The following is a 20,813-nucleotide window of genomic DNA, read 5'->3' as shown; positions in this document are numbered from 1 at the left end:
ATGAACTCAGGTAGACAGATTTGCAGAAATGAGAAACCAAGAGAACCAAATTAACATATTTACTCTTCCCTAATCAGAATGACATGTAAGTGGTTGAATTTCTTCTCTGGACTCCTCTGAACCGTCAGATGCCATACAAGCTCTGTTTCTGATGCACAAAGCTCTTCTCCACCCCATTCTGGGTCTCCTAAATTGTTTCTTCTGCAGGAACAAAGTGGCTTTTTAAATCTAAAGTTTGCTATTCCCATACTTTGACCTCTATGGCTTTTTCTCAGTTTGCTCCTTTAAAATGGACAAGTACTAATTTCTTTTTCTTTCTTTCTTTCTTTCTTTCTTTCTTTCTTTCTTTCTTTCTTTCTTTCTTTCTTTCTTTCTTTCTTTTTTTGAGTAAGTGTGAAGTAATAAGCATCATCTTGTTCTTTTATGCAGAGGTTAAAATTAGGGATGTGTGAAGCTCACTAATGAAATTCCATTGATAATTCTATTTTCCTGCCTCCCCAGACAGATTGATGCAGAAAATCCTCTGCCCATTGCTAAATTGCAATTGAGCCTCCAACCTTTATTGATTTTTCAATTGTTCTTTCAAATTCAGATGCACAGATATTCCAGCACAATCATTTTTGCACTAGGAATATACCGACATAAACCTAAACTCATGACATAGTGGTACAAGAATTTGCAGACAGGAGCCCAGATTTATAAACTCCTGCTTCTCCAACACCTTTTCTCTTCCCTTAAAGATTAGGACTTCAAGCAAGAGATCCATTTCTAGGTGAAATACTAAACAAGCATGAATGCTGAGCTTGCTCATTTCCTTCCCCCTTTTTGCATATTGTATCTCATGTTTAGAACTTTCCAGTCCATCTTTTTCAATAGTCAATCATTTACTACTATTCTACTTACAGCAGCATAACACGTGATTTGTTGGTATTTGGTAGGCTGCGAAATTATGGTTTGCCATTAAGTCAGGTTTAGAAACTTTCAATCACTGTATGGAAGACAACAGGAAGGGAAGGAGGGGACACACAGGCCTGGAGCTCATTTTCATAATGGTAAACTATGGTTGTGTGTTAGTTCTGAGATATTAGTTCTATTGTGATATGTATTTTGTAGTTTTAAAATGATTTAATCGTTATTCATGGTTTGAGATGTGTTGACACAACGTGTCAGATGTGGTAGTAAATTATACAAGTACATCAAGTAGTAATTGATTTCACTATAAGATTTCTCTTTTTTAAACATTCAGTGTGAAAGAGTTAAATAATTCAAAATGAAAATATATTTCAAGATAACAAATTTCTATTATTTCTGCTGTGAAACCAAAAATAACAGAGTTATCCCTTTATAAACTGGAGAGAGACTTGAAAAGACAACTCAGATTTTGATTATTTTCCACTAAATTTTTAGAACACCCTTCTTTAACACAACCATCTTTTTGGCAGGCATTCCTGGATATTGACCTAAGTAAGACAGTATGCCCATCAGTAGTCTATCTGGCCAAAACCAAAACTAGGCTTCAACCATCCCCTTGCCCCCCTCCCCACTTCCATATATGAGAGCCAATGAGGTGCCATGTTAAGGTGCTCGTACAGAGATGCAGGCCCTAGTCTTCCTTTATGGAAGCTATCTGGGCTACTTTAGGCCAGTCACTCTCTCTCAGCCCTACATTGGGAAGTCAAAAAACCTCTAACTACCAACCTGCATTGGACCAGCATGGTAGAGTAGGGTCCATCATTTTCAATGAAGAGGACTTCATCCTGCAATGGATTGATTTGGGATTTTATATATATTTCAGCAATCATATCTATAGTCTTTTAATGATCTACAATTTTTTTCTGCTTTTTATTTGCCCAATATTCCCTAAGTAATTTGAGATCTTCCAATCTGGGGAGGCTATACTTGGCTTCAAATGAAAGGGAAGAAAATCACAGTCACTTTAGCCAAAATGGACTAAGCAATGTACATTATAACTGACATAGGTGTAGGATTATTCTTTTGCTTGTTTCCAAAAACATTTGATTCAAGCTATCAACCAAGTAGGCTGATTTCAGATGACATCTCAGGGCCACCAGATACGTATGTTAGATGTCCCTGTTTAAGAGCAGTTTGAATGATACCTCTTTAGAACAATCTGATGTCAGAAACCACTTTCAAAGTCCCCACAAAAGCCTCTGAAGTTGTTTCATCTTGGATACTGAAATTCTGAGGATGGAGAAAGGGAGAAAGGATAATAATGGGGACATAGAGATAGCTAGAATAACAGCTAGGACTTCTTTGCAAATGGATTGAGCCTGTTTTCCTAAACACACATGAACACAATGAGACTTACTTGTCAGTAGACAGATTGGAACTTAGGTGAGAAAAAATATATATCAGAAAAAAGATATCTTTGCTTTCCTTACCCTCCCCCGCCCTTTTTTTCAAAAAAGGAGAAGAGAGTGACCATGGATTTTTCTCAGAATATTCTTCATTGCCTTGGAAGGACATTAGATCTGGGTATTGTAAGGATCATGGTGCTGCAATCAGGCATAGCAACAAAGTGGAAAAACAGCTTTTTTTAAAAAAAAAAAGTTCATTCTGAAGAAATAGCTGGAGTATTTTCTCTTCCCCTGGAATTGATATCTGATGAATTTGTGTTTTCCCCACCACTATTTTCTTTTCTACCAATAGGAAGAGTTCTGAGAGTCCTTTTGTAGACAGCTGTTGTGTGAAGAATAACTATACACGGTTCAAGAGCCAGTGTGGTGTAGTGGTTATGGTGTTGATTTGGTAGCAGAGAGACTCGATTTCCATTTTCTGAAATTTACCTTCAGTCATGAACCCTCACTGAGTGACTTGGAACCAGTAACATTCTCAACTCCCATGTATGCCCCCCCGAGCTTTTGGGAGAAAGATGAAATATAATCTAACTATTAATAACAATTTACTGCAAACATTTAAGTGTTCTTGGATTAAAGTGATTCAGGCTGTATTGGAAATAATTCATAGACTGATACCTGTGTTAAATTGCCTTGGAATATAATTCTGCTTCCTTAAGATGATATGCCATCAGTAGCTGTGAGGATTTTTCTGATAGTAGCAGTCAAAGATTTTTAATATTACACCCTTATTCAATATCTGAGGTTAACTGTAAACCAAGAATTTAGGAGGTAAGAGAAGCTGAATAACAGCACCAAACCATTGAAACACTGCTTTTGAAAACTATACAAAGATCTTGGCAAAGGATTAATGGAGGTATTAGAGTAGTTCCATTTGAGGTTTACTAGTTTTGACAGCGTATTTTTAAGTAATTGAATCTTTGACTAGGTGTTTGCCATGATAGGCAAATGACATATATGAGATCAAAACCCATTTCACAGAAACAGTGCAAGGCTGTGACTTCATGCTTCCTTCTACCACCCCATGTTTGGCATTAAGTGTCAATTTCAGGTGTGTTATGTCTGAATGCAAAACCATCTCAACACTATGCATTCACAGACCACCCAAGAGTGTTGAGATGGGAGGCAGAGAAAGCAGGGTTTATAGATTTTGTGGTATATTTGCAATGCCATGAAGGTATGCTTTAGATATAACATTTGAAGCTATAAGTTATGATAGTGGTCAGAGCAAAAAATTGTGGGTTCCACTGTTAGTTGGAAAAGTTGGAAAGTTAACTGTTGCTAACTTAGTGTGATTCCTGACCAAAGCTAAGCAACTTGTCCAGCTTTGACAAGTATGACCACATCAAGAACTTTGAACTGTATCAGTCAAAACCTGAGATGTATTACTGCACTAATAGAAAACTGGGCACAAGAGAAGAGACAAATGTTCTACTTTATACTATGTGGAATTGGGAGTGGGGTCAGGTTCACAAAAAGGAAATGTTTAAAGCAAACCTCGATAACTTGGTATCTTCCTATCGGTTGAACTCACACACAAGGGTTATATGCCTATACATGCCTATTCAGAATCTTCTAGAGCTTAAGAATTCCTTCCTTCCTTCCTTCCTTCCTTCCTTCCTTCCTTCCTTCCTTCCTTCCTTCCTTCCTTCCTTCCTTCCTTCCTTCCTTCCTTCCTTCCTTCCTTCCTTCCTTCCATCCTTCCATCCTTCCATCCTTCCATCCTTCCATCCTTCCATCCTTCCATCCTTCCATCCTTCCCTCCCAACTCCAATGGACTCTTTACTATAGTCTCATCCCATGTGGGCATGCAGGACTACGTGCAGTTCCCTGTGTTCCCCTTTAGTTCCTGAAACCAATGCAGCAAATCTTGAGAGAAGTATTGAGTTTCCCTAAGTTGCTTGTAGCCAGTCACTGATATGTGGGGGGATAGAGTTGCAGAAACTTCTATGATCTGAACCTGGTGGAACAGTGTGGAAATATTACGTCTCTAAGAGGCTCATTTGGACATAAGCAAATCAAACAGAATTTGTGGCTGCCAACCCTGCTGAAGAACAATGCAGGGTTCACTATTGTACATTGGATGAAACCGTGTAAGAGAGATCTTGTAACATGTACATCTGCCGAAATAGATGGAAGATGCCTCCCTTGGTGGCACTGATTGTCACCCTATCAACTGAATAATATGTGAAGGGACAAGAAAATACTTCTTATAGTTGACTTAGAACCTTGGGTCAGGGGAAATATAGCACAAAAGGTGAGACCAATAATCCACCCAAGAGACAATTCTCCAGATAGATAAAGAAAATAATACTTTGTACAAAAATGTGCAATATCATGTGAGCAAACCTTGACTAAACCAAAGAGCAAAATGGAGAACTGATATATGAATTCATCCACTATAAAGCAGAGAAAGGGGTGGTGATAGGGTACTGCCACTATATGAAAGTAAGCCTTTTGTAAATCAATATATGCAAACCATATTCCCCACTGTAAGAGGATGAGGATAATAGAAACTATTCTAAAGTGAGATGATTTCCATAAGAATTTATGGTAACAAAGATACCTTGTAAGCCTATGGCCAACATCCTTCTTAGAGTCAGTAAAATACAACAAATAAAAACTGGGAGTGCAGCCCCTAAAGGGAGGGGGCATTCAACTGCCATTTTCTGCAAAATGAAATGGACCTTCTGACAGTGCCTTCTGACTGATCACAGGGGGTTAGCCTGGAATTGTGGTAAGTGTGGCAAATCTGGATAACTATAGACAAAACCTACCAATTATTAGGTATAGGGGTCTATAAAGCTAGAAAACTAACTAGTCTCTAAATGGAGGAAACATATTGTGGCTAAAGATGCCATCTGAAGGCTTGAGACTATTGTGTGGGACAGGAGGATTCCACAAGAAGAGGCCTTAGTCACAGGGCAGTATGAATGCTCAACTGGAAAAGCTGCTGATCTATCGTTGGGATAGTAGGAGGACCACAGAAAAGCACAAGAAGAAAAAAATGGATAAATGTACTGCAGTTGCATGCTGCAGTATAGAGCTACTGGATCCTATCCAGGGTATAAGCCATCATTATTACTATAATCATCATAATCATCATGGTCCTTGATTCTAGCACTAACTGCGCAGTGGAATGGAGCCACACACAGTGACCAAAGATGATTGAAGTCACCAAAAGTTAGCTGCCCAATCAGCTGTGTTTAGATCCTGTGTAGTAAATAGGGTTGCTTCTGCTGAGAAAATTCATAGCAATGTGGCAACACACACACACACACACACACACACACAGAGCACTCCTCCATTTATGAAACTTATTGGTTCCCTGTCCATTCCAACAGATTTGTTGAAAGGATGAAGTAAGGAGTGGGACTGCAAGGAATCTGGACCCCCTTCTGACCCCATGGTGGTCATCTATCTCCCACTCTTTATGATTTGCACATCCGTGCCTAAATGATTGCAGATAGGCTATCCACAAGCATATAACCCACGTGCTTCAATCACAGAGGTCAAATGAGAACCTATATAGAAGTCAATTAGTTTATTGTATGTACATGTGAAAAGAACACTAGCTTTATTGTCACCTGCCAGATTATCATGCAAAGTACACTTGGGGCCCATACTTTGTGACTCAGCAGGAAAGTGTGTATAAGATGTGAGCTACTCCCTTATTATAGTGCAATGATCGGTTTTATCTACTATAACAATAACAAAACCCTATTTACCAAATATATGGTTTCTTAGTTAGATTTTTAGCTATGTAAGAAGAGCATTTCCACAACTTATCCCAACAATGCATTAAATAACCAAAGACAGAGCAGAATCTTGCTGGCGCCAATCACACTATTGCCTGAGAGAGGTCCTGTCCAACATGGCCACCTGGGACCCCAAACAAGTACAGATTAATATGCAGAGGAACCCTTTATAGGTGACTGAGTCCACTACATGGACATTTTGAGCAGAGTTGTCCAAATATGTGATGGACAAGCAGAATCTTGCATTTCTTGTCTATGTTTCACTTACACCTGGTGGTCAGTCAGTAAAGCCAACTAAAGCACCTCTTCATTCTATATCTTTATATCTATTTCTTTTCAAATCTTTGCACCTCAGTCTTAAATAAAAGATTCCATGGAAACCAAAGGGATTTGCTTCCGTATATATTTGCTTAGTTCTCAGCAAGTGGCAGCTGACCTAGCCTGGATTGGGAAACTAAGCAATGTAAGACCTGTTTAGTATTAGGGTGGAAGATATGAAGGTTGCAGATTAGACTTGAAGGTTAAAAATATCCCAGAAGAAGGTAATGTTGAACTATTTCCTCACTTTTGCCAAGAAACTTGCATGGTTCTGTTTGTGAAGTCACCAGGAGTTCAAAAAGGCAATTGTTACCTTTTTAATTGGTTGGTAATAGTATCACTATGGAAGAGTGGATTTCCAAATACAGTAACAATGAAGCAAAGCACCAGAATCTGCAATAAAATATGTTTACATTGACGGGTTCTCTCTGTCTCTTTTTCTGAGTCTCTGTTCATTCTTTGGCTTTGAAAAAGCTTATGAATCCGTTTATAAGAAGAAACAACACTCCTGCAACAATCTGTTTCAGGCACCAAATGAACATATTTTATCTTGTGGGCGGCCAGCAATATTAACACTGATTTTTGGGAGAAAAAAATTAGAATAAAAGAGGTCTCCAGATACTACATAATAAGAGATGTTTACTTTAAGCCAGTTCCACCATGGGTCATTTTTATGATTGACAAGGCTGCTGTATTCTAACTCTGGTAGATTTCAGCCTGTTACTTCTATTTGGCACTTTCAAAAAGAAACAGGAACCAACCTGTATGCTGTGAGGTACTCCACATCTCCCATGGGGGGATCTAGGCCACCTGTCCAAGCAATATTTATATTATAACCTTCTCCAGGGCCACTTCCAACCTAAAAGGAGGAGGGGGAAGATGGGGGGGGGGGAGTGCCAGAGGGAAGTTGGAGAGGAAAGGCAGAGAGTGAATCAAAATAAGAAAACACACAAAAATGTCCTTTTGAAACCAACATCAAACAGCATGTCAAATCAACCTGGCCCCACTTGACAAGGACTGTTCTGGGTTATGCACTTGTTCTACCCTGTCCCCACTCCCAGTGGGCCATTTGGTAATCTAGTGCAATTTAAAGCACCAGTGGAGGATGAGAAAATTAGGGGTAATCATGCAATGCAATTACCTGAAAAGATACAAATAAAAAATGGGTCTGTAAAGAAATAAACCTAACCTCATTTGGGGCTCCGCTGCCAGGGAAGAAGTTGCCTTCATCATAGCGATGGAGGGAGACATACAGGATGCTGGGGTCAGAATAAAAAGCCTGCTGTGTACCGTTGCCATGGTGAACATCCTAAAGGGGAAAGAAAACAGATGACAAATGCAATCATGTCTAAGCCAATGTGGTGAGATCCCTTTGCTTTCTCTTCTCCTCTCTCTCCTCTCTTTCAATCTTTGTCTTTCTCCCTTCTTCCTTCCTTCCGTCTTTCCTTCCTTCCTTCCTTCCTTCCTTCCTTCCTTCCTTCCTTCCTTCCTTCTTTCTCTCCCCTTTCCACCCACCCTTCACTACCCCAAACTCCCTGAACTTTCAGGCAAATTACTCTTTAATACACTCATTTTTTAAAACTGGCTTCTAAAAATCAGGAAACCACAGTGAACATGCCCTTGAGACTCCAGATGAGCAGTCATTGAGAAATCCCAGTCCTTTTGTACAATTAGATATTATACACCGGGCCTTTGTACTCCTTGTCTCAGTGATGGAATCTAGCATCCTGTTTTATGGAGGAATTTTATGACTTATTAACTGCCAACAGTTCATAACCCCTCAGGCTTAATTAACTTGGTCTCATTGGCTTTTAAAAAGGGGGGGGGGGACAGGCAAAACTTGAAAATACAAACTAGTATTTTGCAAAGGGATCTGTGCACTATAGAGCACTCAAGCAGTCTTTGTTTTTTGTTTCTTTGCAGTTTTGAAGAACACTAAAATGTTCATGCATTCACTGATTTGCCAAATTCTACTACTGAGGTCAAAGGGTTTGCAACCAGCTGAGTAAATTGGCTTCCTTGAAACATTCAGTTCAGTTAGCAGTCCCTCAGCAGCAAAATCCACATCAAAAGGGAACCCAGATGCAGAAAGGACTTCATACTTCATGTTCATAAAATCATGACGTGCAGTTGATGTGTAAGAATATGATCTCATTAGCTTCAAGCAGCCTGAGCTTCCAAAGGCCACAAATGCCATTCATTTGGTATGATATGAGCTGGCAGGACACTTAATAAATGACTAAATTATGCTAATACTCTGACCAAGAATTATACCCACCATCCTGTGTGCCTTATGTGCCGCTCCTACATGCTTACTAATTATTTGCAGCACTGATTTCTTTAGCACTTTTAAACAGTAAGGCTTATCATGGTTCCTTAAATGAATTCCCATTGGAAAAGCATGGGACTGCCTTACAAGGAAGTGTAGAAAAGCAATGAACAGAAGAGTCACAACTCTGTTAAGCCGTAATGTTTTTGGAAATGAAGCCACTAGAAACTGTTATGCCTCTTGCAAGGCTGCCCCCTGATTTGAGGGAAACCTGGGCAGCAACGTTGCCAATGACACACTAATGCTCTGCCATTTCCAACTTGAAAGGTTCAAAGTAAGTGAGGTAGAGGACTGGGCACTAGGGATAAATAAGAATAGGTAGCACTAGACAACTGCAATGATGATAGGTAGTGTTTATCTTGACTCCAGTTGTCTTCATCTTCCCAGACTTCCTAGAACTTATCATAGTGTATGTTGAGAGTAGGACCCAGTGGAATAGTGGCTGTTTGGCCCAGTGTTTGTCATTCCACGTAAACATTTTTAAAAGAGAAAAAGGATGCCGGAGTGAACTGTAGTGTGCCCTTTAATCTTTCATGACATCAAATCTACTGTTGATTTGCATAATATGTACCTGCATCAGTATTAATAATGCAATTAAGTCCATTTGCATGAACAGCCCTCCTCCTCAAAGCACTGAGACTATCACTATCTCCAAAAGGCTTAGTACGACTCCTTCAAGGGTTGTCCTTTTCATCCTTGCACACGCTGCATTCATTTATTTATTTATCAAATGTGTATAGCCACCCATCTCACAAGAAGTTATTCTGGGCAGCACGCATTGCATTCAGAGCCACTTCACTTTTCCACTAGTGCTGGCAGAAGTGTTGTTGGTATATGTGCATTCAAGAATCAACAAATTGGAATAACCTTCAAAATGGCTGCCTCAAGTCTTCCAGAGTACATGCTGCCTCAATGCTTTGAGGAATGGTACTTTGCACAACCTTAGTAAGTATTTATCACCACACTGAAGCAATTAATATATATATATATATATATATACACACACACACACACACATACATACATACATACATACATACACACACACACTAGGCAATGAAATATCTGAGAGTCCTTAGAGTTCTCTGAGCTTGGTTGTTTTCTTGCAAACGTTTCATTACGCGGCTAGGTAACATCTTCAGTGCTAGAATGGAATGGGGTTTGCTCTCTGTTTATATACTGTGGACAGACTTAACCATAGTTTCAACTGGGAAACTGTCAGCATCTTAGACCAAGCTAAATCCAAAAATGTGAGGGAATTCCTGAAAGCTTGGTATTCAGACAAGGCAGCCATCAACAGGCACACAGAGATAAACAACATCTATGCACTATTCAAAAGAGACAATAGAAAGGAAAACAAAAGACCAGAACATCTCCTCAGCAGCAATCATCACCCAGATAAGCAGAGATTAACACCAAGATTACCACCAGACATACAAGCAGTAAACAATACTTAAATCAAGGAACTACCAGAGGGAAAAAGTAAAACAAAACAAAACCCCCACCTCCACCAACACTGGCAGGGCATGCCACAGTATATAAACAGAGAGCAAACCCCATCCCATTCTAGCACTGAAGATGTTACCTAGCCACATAATATGTTTGCAAGAAATGTTTGCAAGAAAACAACCAAGCTCAGAGAACTCGAAGGACTCCACAGTTCAACCCTGAGCTACACATCTGAGAGCTACCCAATCGAAAAACAATTGTTCAATAAAAATGGTGGAGACCAAGTTGGGACCACTCTTTTGGTCAGAGCAACTGATTGTCATGGATTTGTTTCAGAGACTTGTTTTCTCCCTGCCTCACCAACCTTCAGCAGTTCTTCTCCTCAACTTGCTTCTCAAAACATTCCAGTCCATATAATTTCCCACTGAGCTGGAAAGGAGCCTGTTTCTATTCTTATTTCTTGTTGATTTTATTTATTAATTGTATATCTTGCTTTTCTACAAAAGTTGCATTCCAGATGGCTAATATTATAAAGCAATAAAAATGAAACTAAAACATTAAATGTTATGCCCTTAAACACTGATCAGATTAAAACACTTCAAAGCAATAAATAAAGGCTCTCAGGAGATGGATACTTACTTATAATTCAGCTAAAATACCCAAAGCCTATTTTGAATAAATACATCTTTGCTTGCTGATGGAGTTCTGAGTGCAATTACCAACAAGGCCTTCTCTTGTATTCATTCCTTATAGGCCCATGATAGTGGCAAGACTCAGAGAAGATTTCCTCAGAAGAGCTCGAAAGTCAGTCTGGCTCACATGTAAGTAAATAGAAACTGGAATGAACACATCTTCTAAATATGTGGATACCAAAACATATCAATGAAATGAGTGGTGCAACATGGGGAGTATGTGCTCTCAGGCAGCTCTGTAATTAATTGAGTATGGTACTGCTTCTAAATCTGTCAAATGCAATAGAAACTTTTCTATAAATCTCTAATAAATAAATACCAGTAAGGCCATTTTCCATTTTACCATGCTAAGAATATCTCCATTCCTGCTTAAATATGTATGTACAGTGGTACCTTTAGTTATGAACGCCCCTCCTTACAAATTTTTCAAGATACGACCAGCTCCGGCCCCAAAAATTTACCTCAACATGCGAATTCCACCTCTACTTACGAACCGGATCCGTGGCCATTTTCCCTGCTGCCATGCGGTCGCGACTTCCTGTGGGCGAGATCACGGTAGCAAGGAGACATTCGGTGAGGCTTGTGGTGTGTTTTGTGGCGTTTGGAAGGTTTTTGTGGCGTTTGGAAGGTTTTTGAGGTTTAAAAATAAAATGCATATGTTTCAGAACTGTTTAGCCGTATTTACATTGAACCTGATGGGGGAAATTTACCTCATGCTGCGACCAAATTCGGAGGGCGGATTAGCCGTATTTACATTGAACCTTATGGGAAATTTGCCTCGTGGTGCAACCAAATTCGGAGGGTGGAACGGATTAACTGTATTTACATTGAACCTTATGGGAAACTTTACCTCGACTTGAGACCAACTCGAGTTGCAACCAGAGTCACGGAACAGATTAAGTTCGTAACTAGAGGTACCACTGTATGTGTGTAAATAAATAGACATATAGGTATCTATCTATCTATCTATCTATCTATCTATCTATCTATCTATCTATCTATCTATCCATCCCTATCTATGTCTGTCTGTCTGTCTATCTATAATCTGTCTATCTAAACAAAGACCTGTTTTCATTCACTTTGGGATACAGTAGTCCCATTTATAGATGGAGAAAACCTTGAAGTAGACCATGATTTCTGCTGAAGAGCTTCACTGAAGTCTGTATTGCATTTGTGGGATGTTATTTATTCTTATTGCCCAATCATCTCCAACTTAAGTATTTTGTTCATATGGTATTTTTTTCTGGGTTGTTTTAAAAGGCAGAGGGATCTTGAGTCAGAATAGTAATTTATGTCTGGGACTGGTAATTTAATATACCAGATCCTTGCACACAATAACATTTGAGAGATGGCTAACTTAAAGGAGTCCAAAATGATTAAGGAAAAGAAGCTCAAATATTTAAATTATGATAATAATTTACAAACAGCATTTTAGAAGCTCTGTATTCCTGCTTCTGCATTCACACAACTTATTCAATACGATTTAATACTAATGATTAAGAAATTCATTACAGAATGTACCACAAATGACACAATCTTCCTTTGTTTCAGTTATGATCCTGGCATTTATTACAATGCCTGGTAACTAGCATTTCCAGATATATCTGCATATGTGTGTGTGTGTGTGTGTGTGTGTGTACATACAATAATAAAATGAAGCCAGTAGTGAACACTGTGGATGTGATGTGAGGAGGGGGAGGTGGTTGCTTCTTGGAACACTAATAGTTCCTGAAACTTAACTATTAACTTTTCTTAGCAAGAAAAGATGTCATAGTTACTAATTGCAGTTAACAGCCTCTCATCTAAATATTGACTGTTTTTAGGTTTGGCTAACATAAACTAAACCACAGTATGGCTTAGTCTGTAATGTATGGCAGCAAAATCATACCCATTGCTCTGGATAATTTTCCAAAGCTGAAAGTCCAGAACTTTAATTAATCAGTTTATTGAACAAAAACACTTCTCTTTGACATGTGACTCTATAGATTTTGCAAGGCCACACACCAAGTAAAAAAGGGAGTGAGTGACCTAGAATTCTTTGGTCTCTCTCTTGATATAATTAAATGTATTCTGTTTTGGTGGGGATATGAGTCTTCCAAATAATGTAATCTGAATATACTAGCTATCTACTGATAGCCCAAACCAACATGCAGGTTCATTGATTTGGGAGCAATAGCTAGCTGGAGTTACTCAATAATCCTGTGGGATGTTTCATGTATTGTTAATGTTATTAGATTATTACTGATGAGTTCATATTAATGCTAATGCAGGATTATGTGATTTCAATGAAAACAGCTTATGTGAAAGTACAATCATAAAATATATTTTAATTGTAAAATTTATTAAGAGCTCATTAGTTAATTGAGGAAACCTAATCCTGAGAAACTGCAATGGCTAATGCTGCATGTGATCAGTATGGCATCATCAACACAGTTTATTATTTTAAGATTTTCAAATATAAGGAAGACAAATGGTGTCTGGCTATATCATTACTATGAATGTGTGGGTCACCTAGTCTTTAAAATGTCAGTTCTTGCAACTTCTAATTGACATGGGCCATCAAAGATTTATGACAAGGGCAGAAATCAACCCATATAATTAAAAAGTATGCCTAACCAAAAAGGCCATTGTCCAGAATATAGATACAAATGTACTATCTGGATGCTAGTTAAAAGATACTAATGATTCAGAAGTGTAATGGAGGTCACCTGGAACCTGCTAATAGCGGAAACACTCAAAAATGTTACAGTCTTTGGTTCATACAAACATCTTCTGCTTCAATTAATACACATTATCTTAACTCAATTTGTTCTATTACTAATTTAAAAACCACTATCACCCATCTAACTACTATAGGGGAATACATATAGTATAGCCTTTCCAACTTGAAGTATTTCAGATAAATTGCACTAAGTTTCCATAATCCATAGCCCCCACAGCAGATGGATAGTTTGGGGAAGGCTGTTTAGATTATGCCTCACGAATTTCCATTATTTGATACAGCAAATGAATTTTTGGAATGCTTCTGCCATTTTCATCCAAAGAAACAATTGTGTTTTCCTGCTCTTTCCTATTATTTTAGTGTCTCAGGAACAACCAGTTTCTCCATGGCATTATATCACATCACTGGATCCTGATTTATAGTTATGTTCAGATTACTTCAATTATTCTTGGTTATAGACTCTACCCTATTTGCTAAATTGCATCTACATTTTCATCAAATGCAAAAGAATACGGCACATATCTGAGATACAAGCAATATCACTGAAAATTACACTGTTTTCAGGAAAATTGTCAACAAATCTAATAAGGGTTTGTTAGAATTTGCTATACTCTACTGTGACAAGGTATTATCAAGAGGATATGAAACTGCTTCTAAAGCGTAGTTTGTTCCTCTGCTAAGCTTTCCTATTGTGATCTATTATTATCACAAGACATTGTGTTGGCTTGAAGACTTCATATTTTTATGGGGATGTATTTAATGCAGAGACTCTCTTAGCAGCAGAGAGCAATATTGGCTGAAGAAGTCCTTGACTGCAATTTCATGCTTTGTGAACAGATAGTAAATTATGTCTAAGTTCAGCATTTCTGTAAATGCTATCCCAGTGTGAAAGGATTAATAGATCTTTCCATAGTGGATGACAGTTTATTATTTTTTTTAAAAGTTTTAAAAAACGAATGCATCATTTTGTCTGTATTCTGCCCCCAAAAATTCTAATTAAAATGTTGCATATTGTTGCATTATTACATTAACTTTGCACATTATTTTGCACATTATTTTCATGCATGCATTTTGGGTACATTTGTTTAAGTTTTGTACCTTGTATTTATTATTTTAAATTTGAAAAGTGCATCTATGTGAATATGTGAAAACTTCACATATTGACTTATGAAACTAAGTAAATTCAAATCAGAAAATAAGATGGATTTCCCCCCCCCCCCACCCCACATTTCTAATATTGGTTTCATACAGACACATTCATCCTTCTGTTCAGGAACATCAAGGTAGCTGACATAGAATAGATGGATTTGCAAAGCCAGTGTGCCACTTCATAATTCTGCTAAAAAATAAGGGATTGCAGTTAGGGATATAGCTATTACAGACAGCCTTTGCCATTGCCTTCTCTGTCACTGCACCAGCCCTGTAGAAGAGTATTCCCCTGGAAATATGGTTGGCCCCAACCCTGCTGGCCTTTCATAAGGTAGTAATGACCTGGATGATTTCACAGGCATTTTGGCCAGGTGTTTGAGCGATCCCTGTTGGTTGGTTGTTAGTTGTTGCCCTAGTGATTGAAGTGGAACATTTTTTTCTTTTCAACCAACAGGCACATAGTAAATTATGGTTTTTCTAAATATTATTGAAATTGTGTTTTCATCTTTTAGTGATAATGTTGTTTGCAGGCTACCTAGTCAAAACAATGAGATGGGCGGCTACATAAATGTATTTGTTTAAATAAATATATGACAGGAAATGCCATTCCCTCATTCAAGAAAGCCTACCTACAAGATTTTAAAAAGTCACAATTAAAGACTAGGGTTTTCAATAAATCTGATCATATGCCAAGGCTGAAAAATATCCATCATAATAGAACCAGATCAGACCAAGATCTACATTCTTAGCTTTTTAACACTCAAAACTGCTATGTTGGTTTTTTGTAACCTGATACCTTCCAGGTGTATTGGGTTACAACATGCACAGTAGCAAATTGGCCACTGGATTACTACTTCACCATCTCCAGTAGCCAATAGCTGCTAATAATGGAAGTTGTAGTCCAATGGGCCTGGAAGCACTAAACTGAGGAAGGGTGTATTATAAGAATTCCTTAGTTCATGCTGGTATTTATTATTCAAAGGTAAATCTTTAACTTTAAATCTTTTAAAGGAATAGAAAAAGCTCATGGGATAGAGAATCTATGACTTCCCAGCTGTTATTGGATTATAATTTGAATCATCCATGACCATTGGCCTTGCTGGCTATGCCTTAAATAATTAACATCCCATAAGTTCTGAAGGGCCATCAGTTTCCCATCCCAAAGGGTCAAAAAGAGGGAAATAAACTGAGGCAATCTGGCTATGCTATTTTTTCTTCTGTGCTCATAATCACTAACTCTGAAAGATTAGGAATTTCCTTATCTTCGTTTTGACAAATGTTTCATATGTATCGGCAATGACTTCTGAAATAAAAATAAAATTTAATGCAGCATATCCCCCAACCACTGTATCTTGTCAAAATGGGCAATGGATATCTATAGTCATATAATTATAGCTTTCTAAAATCAATATCAGCATTATCTATTTGGTCTATTCTTTATTTCGTATCTTGATCATTTTTCTAGCATAAGAAACTTAGAGCACATCCAAAGTATTTCACTGAATCTTACTGAAGAAGATAATCCAAAGAACAATAGAGTTGTATAATTAAAAATAAAGCAGGAATTCAAATCTAAAATTGGTAATTTGAGTAAATTCTTGATTTAATGGACTAACAGGGGGATGGGTGTCCATTAAAGCCTAATATTCATTAAATAGTGAATTTTCAAGCAGAAAAGCACACTTGTCAGGAGAAAACTTACTCCACTAGTAGTAGTGAATATGGTTTTGAAAGAAAACCAAGCATTGTCTGGACTAAATCCATTATTGTCTAAAATTCAGGTGAAACTCATCCAGCAGACTTTGACTGTTAAATCTGAAGTCTATTAAACCATAATCCATGAAATTGAGGATTTATTGCACAACAAAGGAATCCTACTGCTGCATATTGACCTTACTTCTTCTTTTCCTAGCCCCAGCTAGAAATTGGAAGAGAGGATTCACACTGACCCTTCAATCAATAATGGAATGGCACACTATTGTGTAGGATATCATGCAGACCATATAGAAGTTGAAGCCAAGAAACTTGGACTATACACTTCATAGTATGTAGGGATATATCTTTACATTCATAGCTCTTTGGTTTGTTAATAACAGAATTTGGGCTCTTTTGTATGTAGTACTGAGTTCTTGTGGTTCCATTGGACCATATTCCCACATTGTGTTGACATGTGTCTGTACTCAAAGCTATTTATTCCATGAGTGAAAGTGAACTTCATGGCTTGAGCAGCATATCATGAAAAGTGGCAGACTACAGTAGCTATAGTTATCTGTCTGCAGAATTGTCCACTTCAACACTGATACTCATGTATCTGCTATCATAGCTATTGGCCAGCTGCAAGGCTGTCCACCTACTGAACTGCTATCAGTCATGCAGCCATCCTCATGTAAAATAAAAAGCAGAAATAAAAGCTGTGGACTGGGTGTGTTGCTGTTCAGGAAGCATTCTGAATTTTGCTGTGGTGCCCCCAGCTGTTTTAACAGTTTACCATTAAACTTCTAACAGCATTTGCTTTTGCAATGAAGAGATAAAGTAGTTGTCTGTCAGGGTTCTCTGAAGTCATCTTGCCCCAAATGTTTCACTTTGAGAAGCACCTGACATAGCGAGCAAGGTAATCCTCGAGAGAGAGCCCATGTCCCACCACTTTTCAGTGATGGAAAACAACTTGAAATGGGGTTTTCTGTTACAACAAAGGGCTGTTGATGGTCCTACAGGTTTCATTGAAACCACCTTGCCCAATGTCACTATTACTTCACAGTGAAGAAGTGGCATGGGGGCTCACTGGAATGGGAAAGGGACAGGGACAAAGATGAGGAAGTGACAGTCACTGCAGTTGCACCTAAGCAAATGTCAGGAAGAGAAAGAGGAGATGACAGGAATGGCAGCTGAATATTATTTGCTGGTTTTTCTCAATAACATTTAAGACAGCACTGATTGCATTTTTAGGGTGTGGTATGTTGAGGCAGACAAAAAGGGATATTTCAGGCTGGAGCCCTTGAAGATCATGAAGACCTGTTAAGAAAGGTGTCACTCACCCTCCCATAGGTAGTTACTGTGTGGAATTAAAAGTGTAGTTCCTTTTAATTCAGCTTACAAACCTTTATTTCTAAAACAATTATGTTTTATCAGATTCCAGAAGTAAGGTTTTATTAGTCATCAAATTGACAGGGTTTGGACCCATATCTCCTTGTTGTTCTTTCCTACGTAGTTCCTTTGCTATGACCTCTCATTTTCTTGTTGCAGTTTCTGATTTTCCTTGCACCTGAGGCAAACACACACACACTGCCTGAACTACACAGCAAGAAGTACAGCACCTATAGTTTCCACAGTGGAATTTTAATCTTTTTACTGGGGAACCCTTGGACTCTCTATGCATACATTTGTCCTGTTGGTCAACAAAACTGGTTCACTGTTGTGAACAAAATTGTACTCCTTCTGCAGTTGTTCACTAGGCAAAAGACTGGTGGTGTTTTGTAGGGATAATGGATCCAAGGACCTGTCCAGTGGAAGTTAACTCCTAGAGGTGTCAGTTGCTACTTTCTTGATTCATGATGATCCACATGAAGAGTTCTGTGATTTCTTTATGACAGTTTGGTTGTGTACTAAGGGCAGCAAGCAGTGTTACTTGGCTGAAAGACCACATGAGATTGTTCAGCAACGTCTGTGTCCTGAATGAGCTTCCGTTGTATAACTATTGGTGGCAGACAATTTCAAGATAGATGAATTATTGCATACTTATTACTGTGAACATATATGTTGATATTGCTCCATTGGCTTTGGTTCTATATTTATCCCTGTAGTGCTGGGTCTATTTGCAGGATAAACATAGGAATATATCAATATTAAGTTGTTAACTGTGGCACCGGTTAAGGTGCTATTTGTCAGTTATTCAGCATTTTTGCTTTGCTTTTATAGTTTAATATACTTAATTACAGGTGCCCTTGATATCTACAACCCTATCATTTGTAATTTCACATATCTACCATGGATAAACAGAGACCAGACCTCAGTATATTCATAAAGCTTTTTGCATATCAAGTTTTTGCCCTATTTTACACAAAACAGTAGACTAGGTTTTTAATGATTAATCTGTCTGCATAATAATTGGGTTGTCTTCAGTTCTTCTACTTGCTTGCTTCTCATGGGTCTCACTGGCTTCACATGGCTTTCTCCCAACAGCTGCCCTGATTCTTCTTACCAGCAACTCACTCAGCTGGTGGAGTCACTCCTCACAGGCCACCTGGTTCATGCTGGAGCTCTGTTCTTCAAGGTTCTTTCATTATCTCAGTGGACATTAGTGTTGTTCCCAGACCACTTGTGGCTCTTTCTGATGATTGCATTAAGCTTGTGTTGGGGTAGTTTTTTGAAGCCTCCAATAACAGTGCTGGTAATTGCAACTGGCACTGTTTCTGCAAGCAGGAAGAAGACAACCTCTATGGGACAAAGAGGGAGGAAATACTCATGGGAAGAAGATGACTATAGGATCTAGAACCTAACTCCCCAATTTCCATACGCTCAAGTTCTCATTATCTGCTGGTTTTGTTATCAATGGTTTTAGGTTTGAATGGAACTCCTGTGAATAACAAGAGCCACTCATATGCTCATATCACCACCCTAAAGTTAAACATTAGACTAAATACTCTTGCACTGTCTTTAATTGTGCATATTATGTTGGGGAGTGGGAGTATTACATATTAAGTCCATGACTTTACAATAATAATTTATTGTGAGTTCTGGTAGGAGTAAGATTTAGACTATTAAGACCTCATACCTTTCATATTTTGTATTTAAATTTTTATTACCTGCAAAAATTAATTAAATGCAGATGTAACAGGTTGGATTTGAATGCCAAGATTCATTTCCTGCCTATGCTTTTCCAGTCTTATTACATCGCTCCTCCTGAAGGGCAGGCAAAACAAAAATGGTGCTCATAAATCAATCTCTGGATTTTCCTTTAGGCTGTGGATAAAGTTGGTCCTTAAGTAAAAGGCAAAGCTCAATTCATTATTCATGAGCAGAATATATAAACAAAATGCCATATGACAACTGCATTTCAGTTCACCATTTGTTTGGAACTCTAGTATTTATTAATAGATAAAACTAATCCACAGTGATTGCCTTTTTAAAAAACAAATGCGATTCAATAGTATATTTCTGCATGAAAGCCATCCTGTACTGGCATACATAATTTGGAAACCTTTTAGGGAGAAAAAGTATTTTGTTTCAAGAATATGACTGTTGCAAAACATGCCAAGTTATTATCAGTTTAAGGAAGAGAATTAAACTTGCTACCAAACTAAAGGTATGCAATTAAACTATTTCAGACTTATATCCTGCAGGGAAAAGTAAACTTGGGTACTTGTTCGGTCATTTTAATAGTGGAAGAATCAATTCATTTAAGAACCATAAAAGTCACTCTGATCTGCTTCTTCTTCTCTTTAAAATTGTGGTTAACACCATTAGAGTGAAACATACATGTTTATGGTTTCAATCCTGCCATCCTGGATTTAATGGGTTCCCAAATTCAAAGGAAAAACACACACCTTTATTGCTTCTAAGTAGTAAAAGCAGGAAAGACTAAAGTATAGAAGAAAAATACAACACTTTTGTTCTTCCTCCCTTCCCCTCTTCCCCCTTTTATCTAAATGCACTAAAATGATGATGCTTGCCAATAATACATACCAGATCTACAATCAATATCTTGCCTATATTTAGCTTGTCTCTCAAGTATTTGGCAGTAATTGCAACCGAATTAAAAAAGCAGAACCCCCTGTGGAATAGAGAAGAACAGAAATTTTATAAAGCACATCGGTCAGGAAAACAGCTATAAATAATGTTCAGGAGCATTTGTGCATGTGTGTGTGTGTGTTTTATAAAAAATGCTATATGATCTTTGAGATCATAAATCTACTTCTGGGATACCTCGAAAGCCTTTTTAGTCATCTGCTAACAATTAGAGCTCCTCTGAGACATGCACAATACAGGTGATTGCCAGTAACCCTAGCACTCCAAGATGGG

At 38.0% G+C, this 20,813-nt stretch overlaps 1 protein-coding gene across 1 annotated transcript in view; it reads right to left on the bottom strand.

Moving 5' to 3' along the window:
* The window catches only part of LOC103056205 (histone deacetylase 9), a 136,404-nt gene that overhangs the window by 68,647 nt on the left and 46,944 nt on the right, over positions 1–20,813 (bottom strand). The window contains exons 7-9 of the mRNA XM_025165974.2: positions 20,478–20,565; positions 7,644–7,763; positions 7,216–7,313 (exon numbers count right to left, since the gene is read on the bottom strand). Of these exons, the coding sequence (XP_025021742.2) occupies positions 7,216–7,313; positions 7,644–7,763; positions 20,478–20,565 (306 nt within the window). The remainder of the gene's footprint in view (positions 1–7,215; positions 7,314–7,643; positions 7,764–20,477; positions 20,566–20,813) is intronic.

The sequence above is a fragment of the Python bivittatus genome, unplaced genomic scaffold (genome assembly GCF_059951505.1).
Source record: "Python bivittatus isolate LINGU-HERP-01145 unplaced genomic scaffold, Pbiv_v1 ctg000610_np1212, whole genome shotgun sequence".
NCBI lineage: Eukaryota > Metazoa > Chordata > Lepidosauria > Squamata > Pythonidae > Python > Python bivittatus.
Note: the sequence above shows the minus strand (reverse complement) of the source record. Positions and strands in the feature narration are given on the sequence as shown.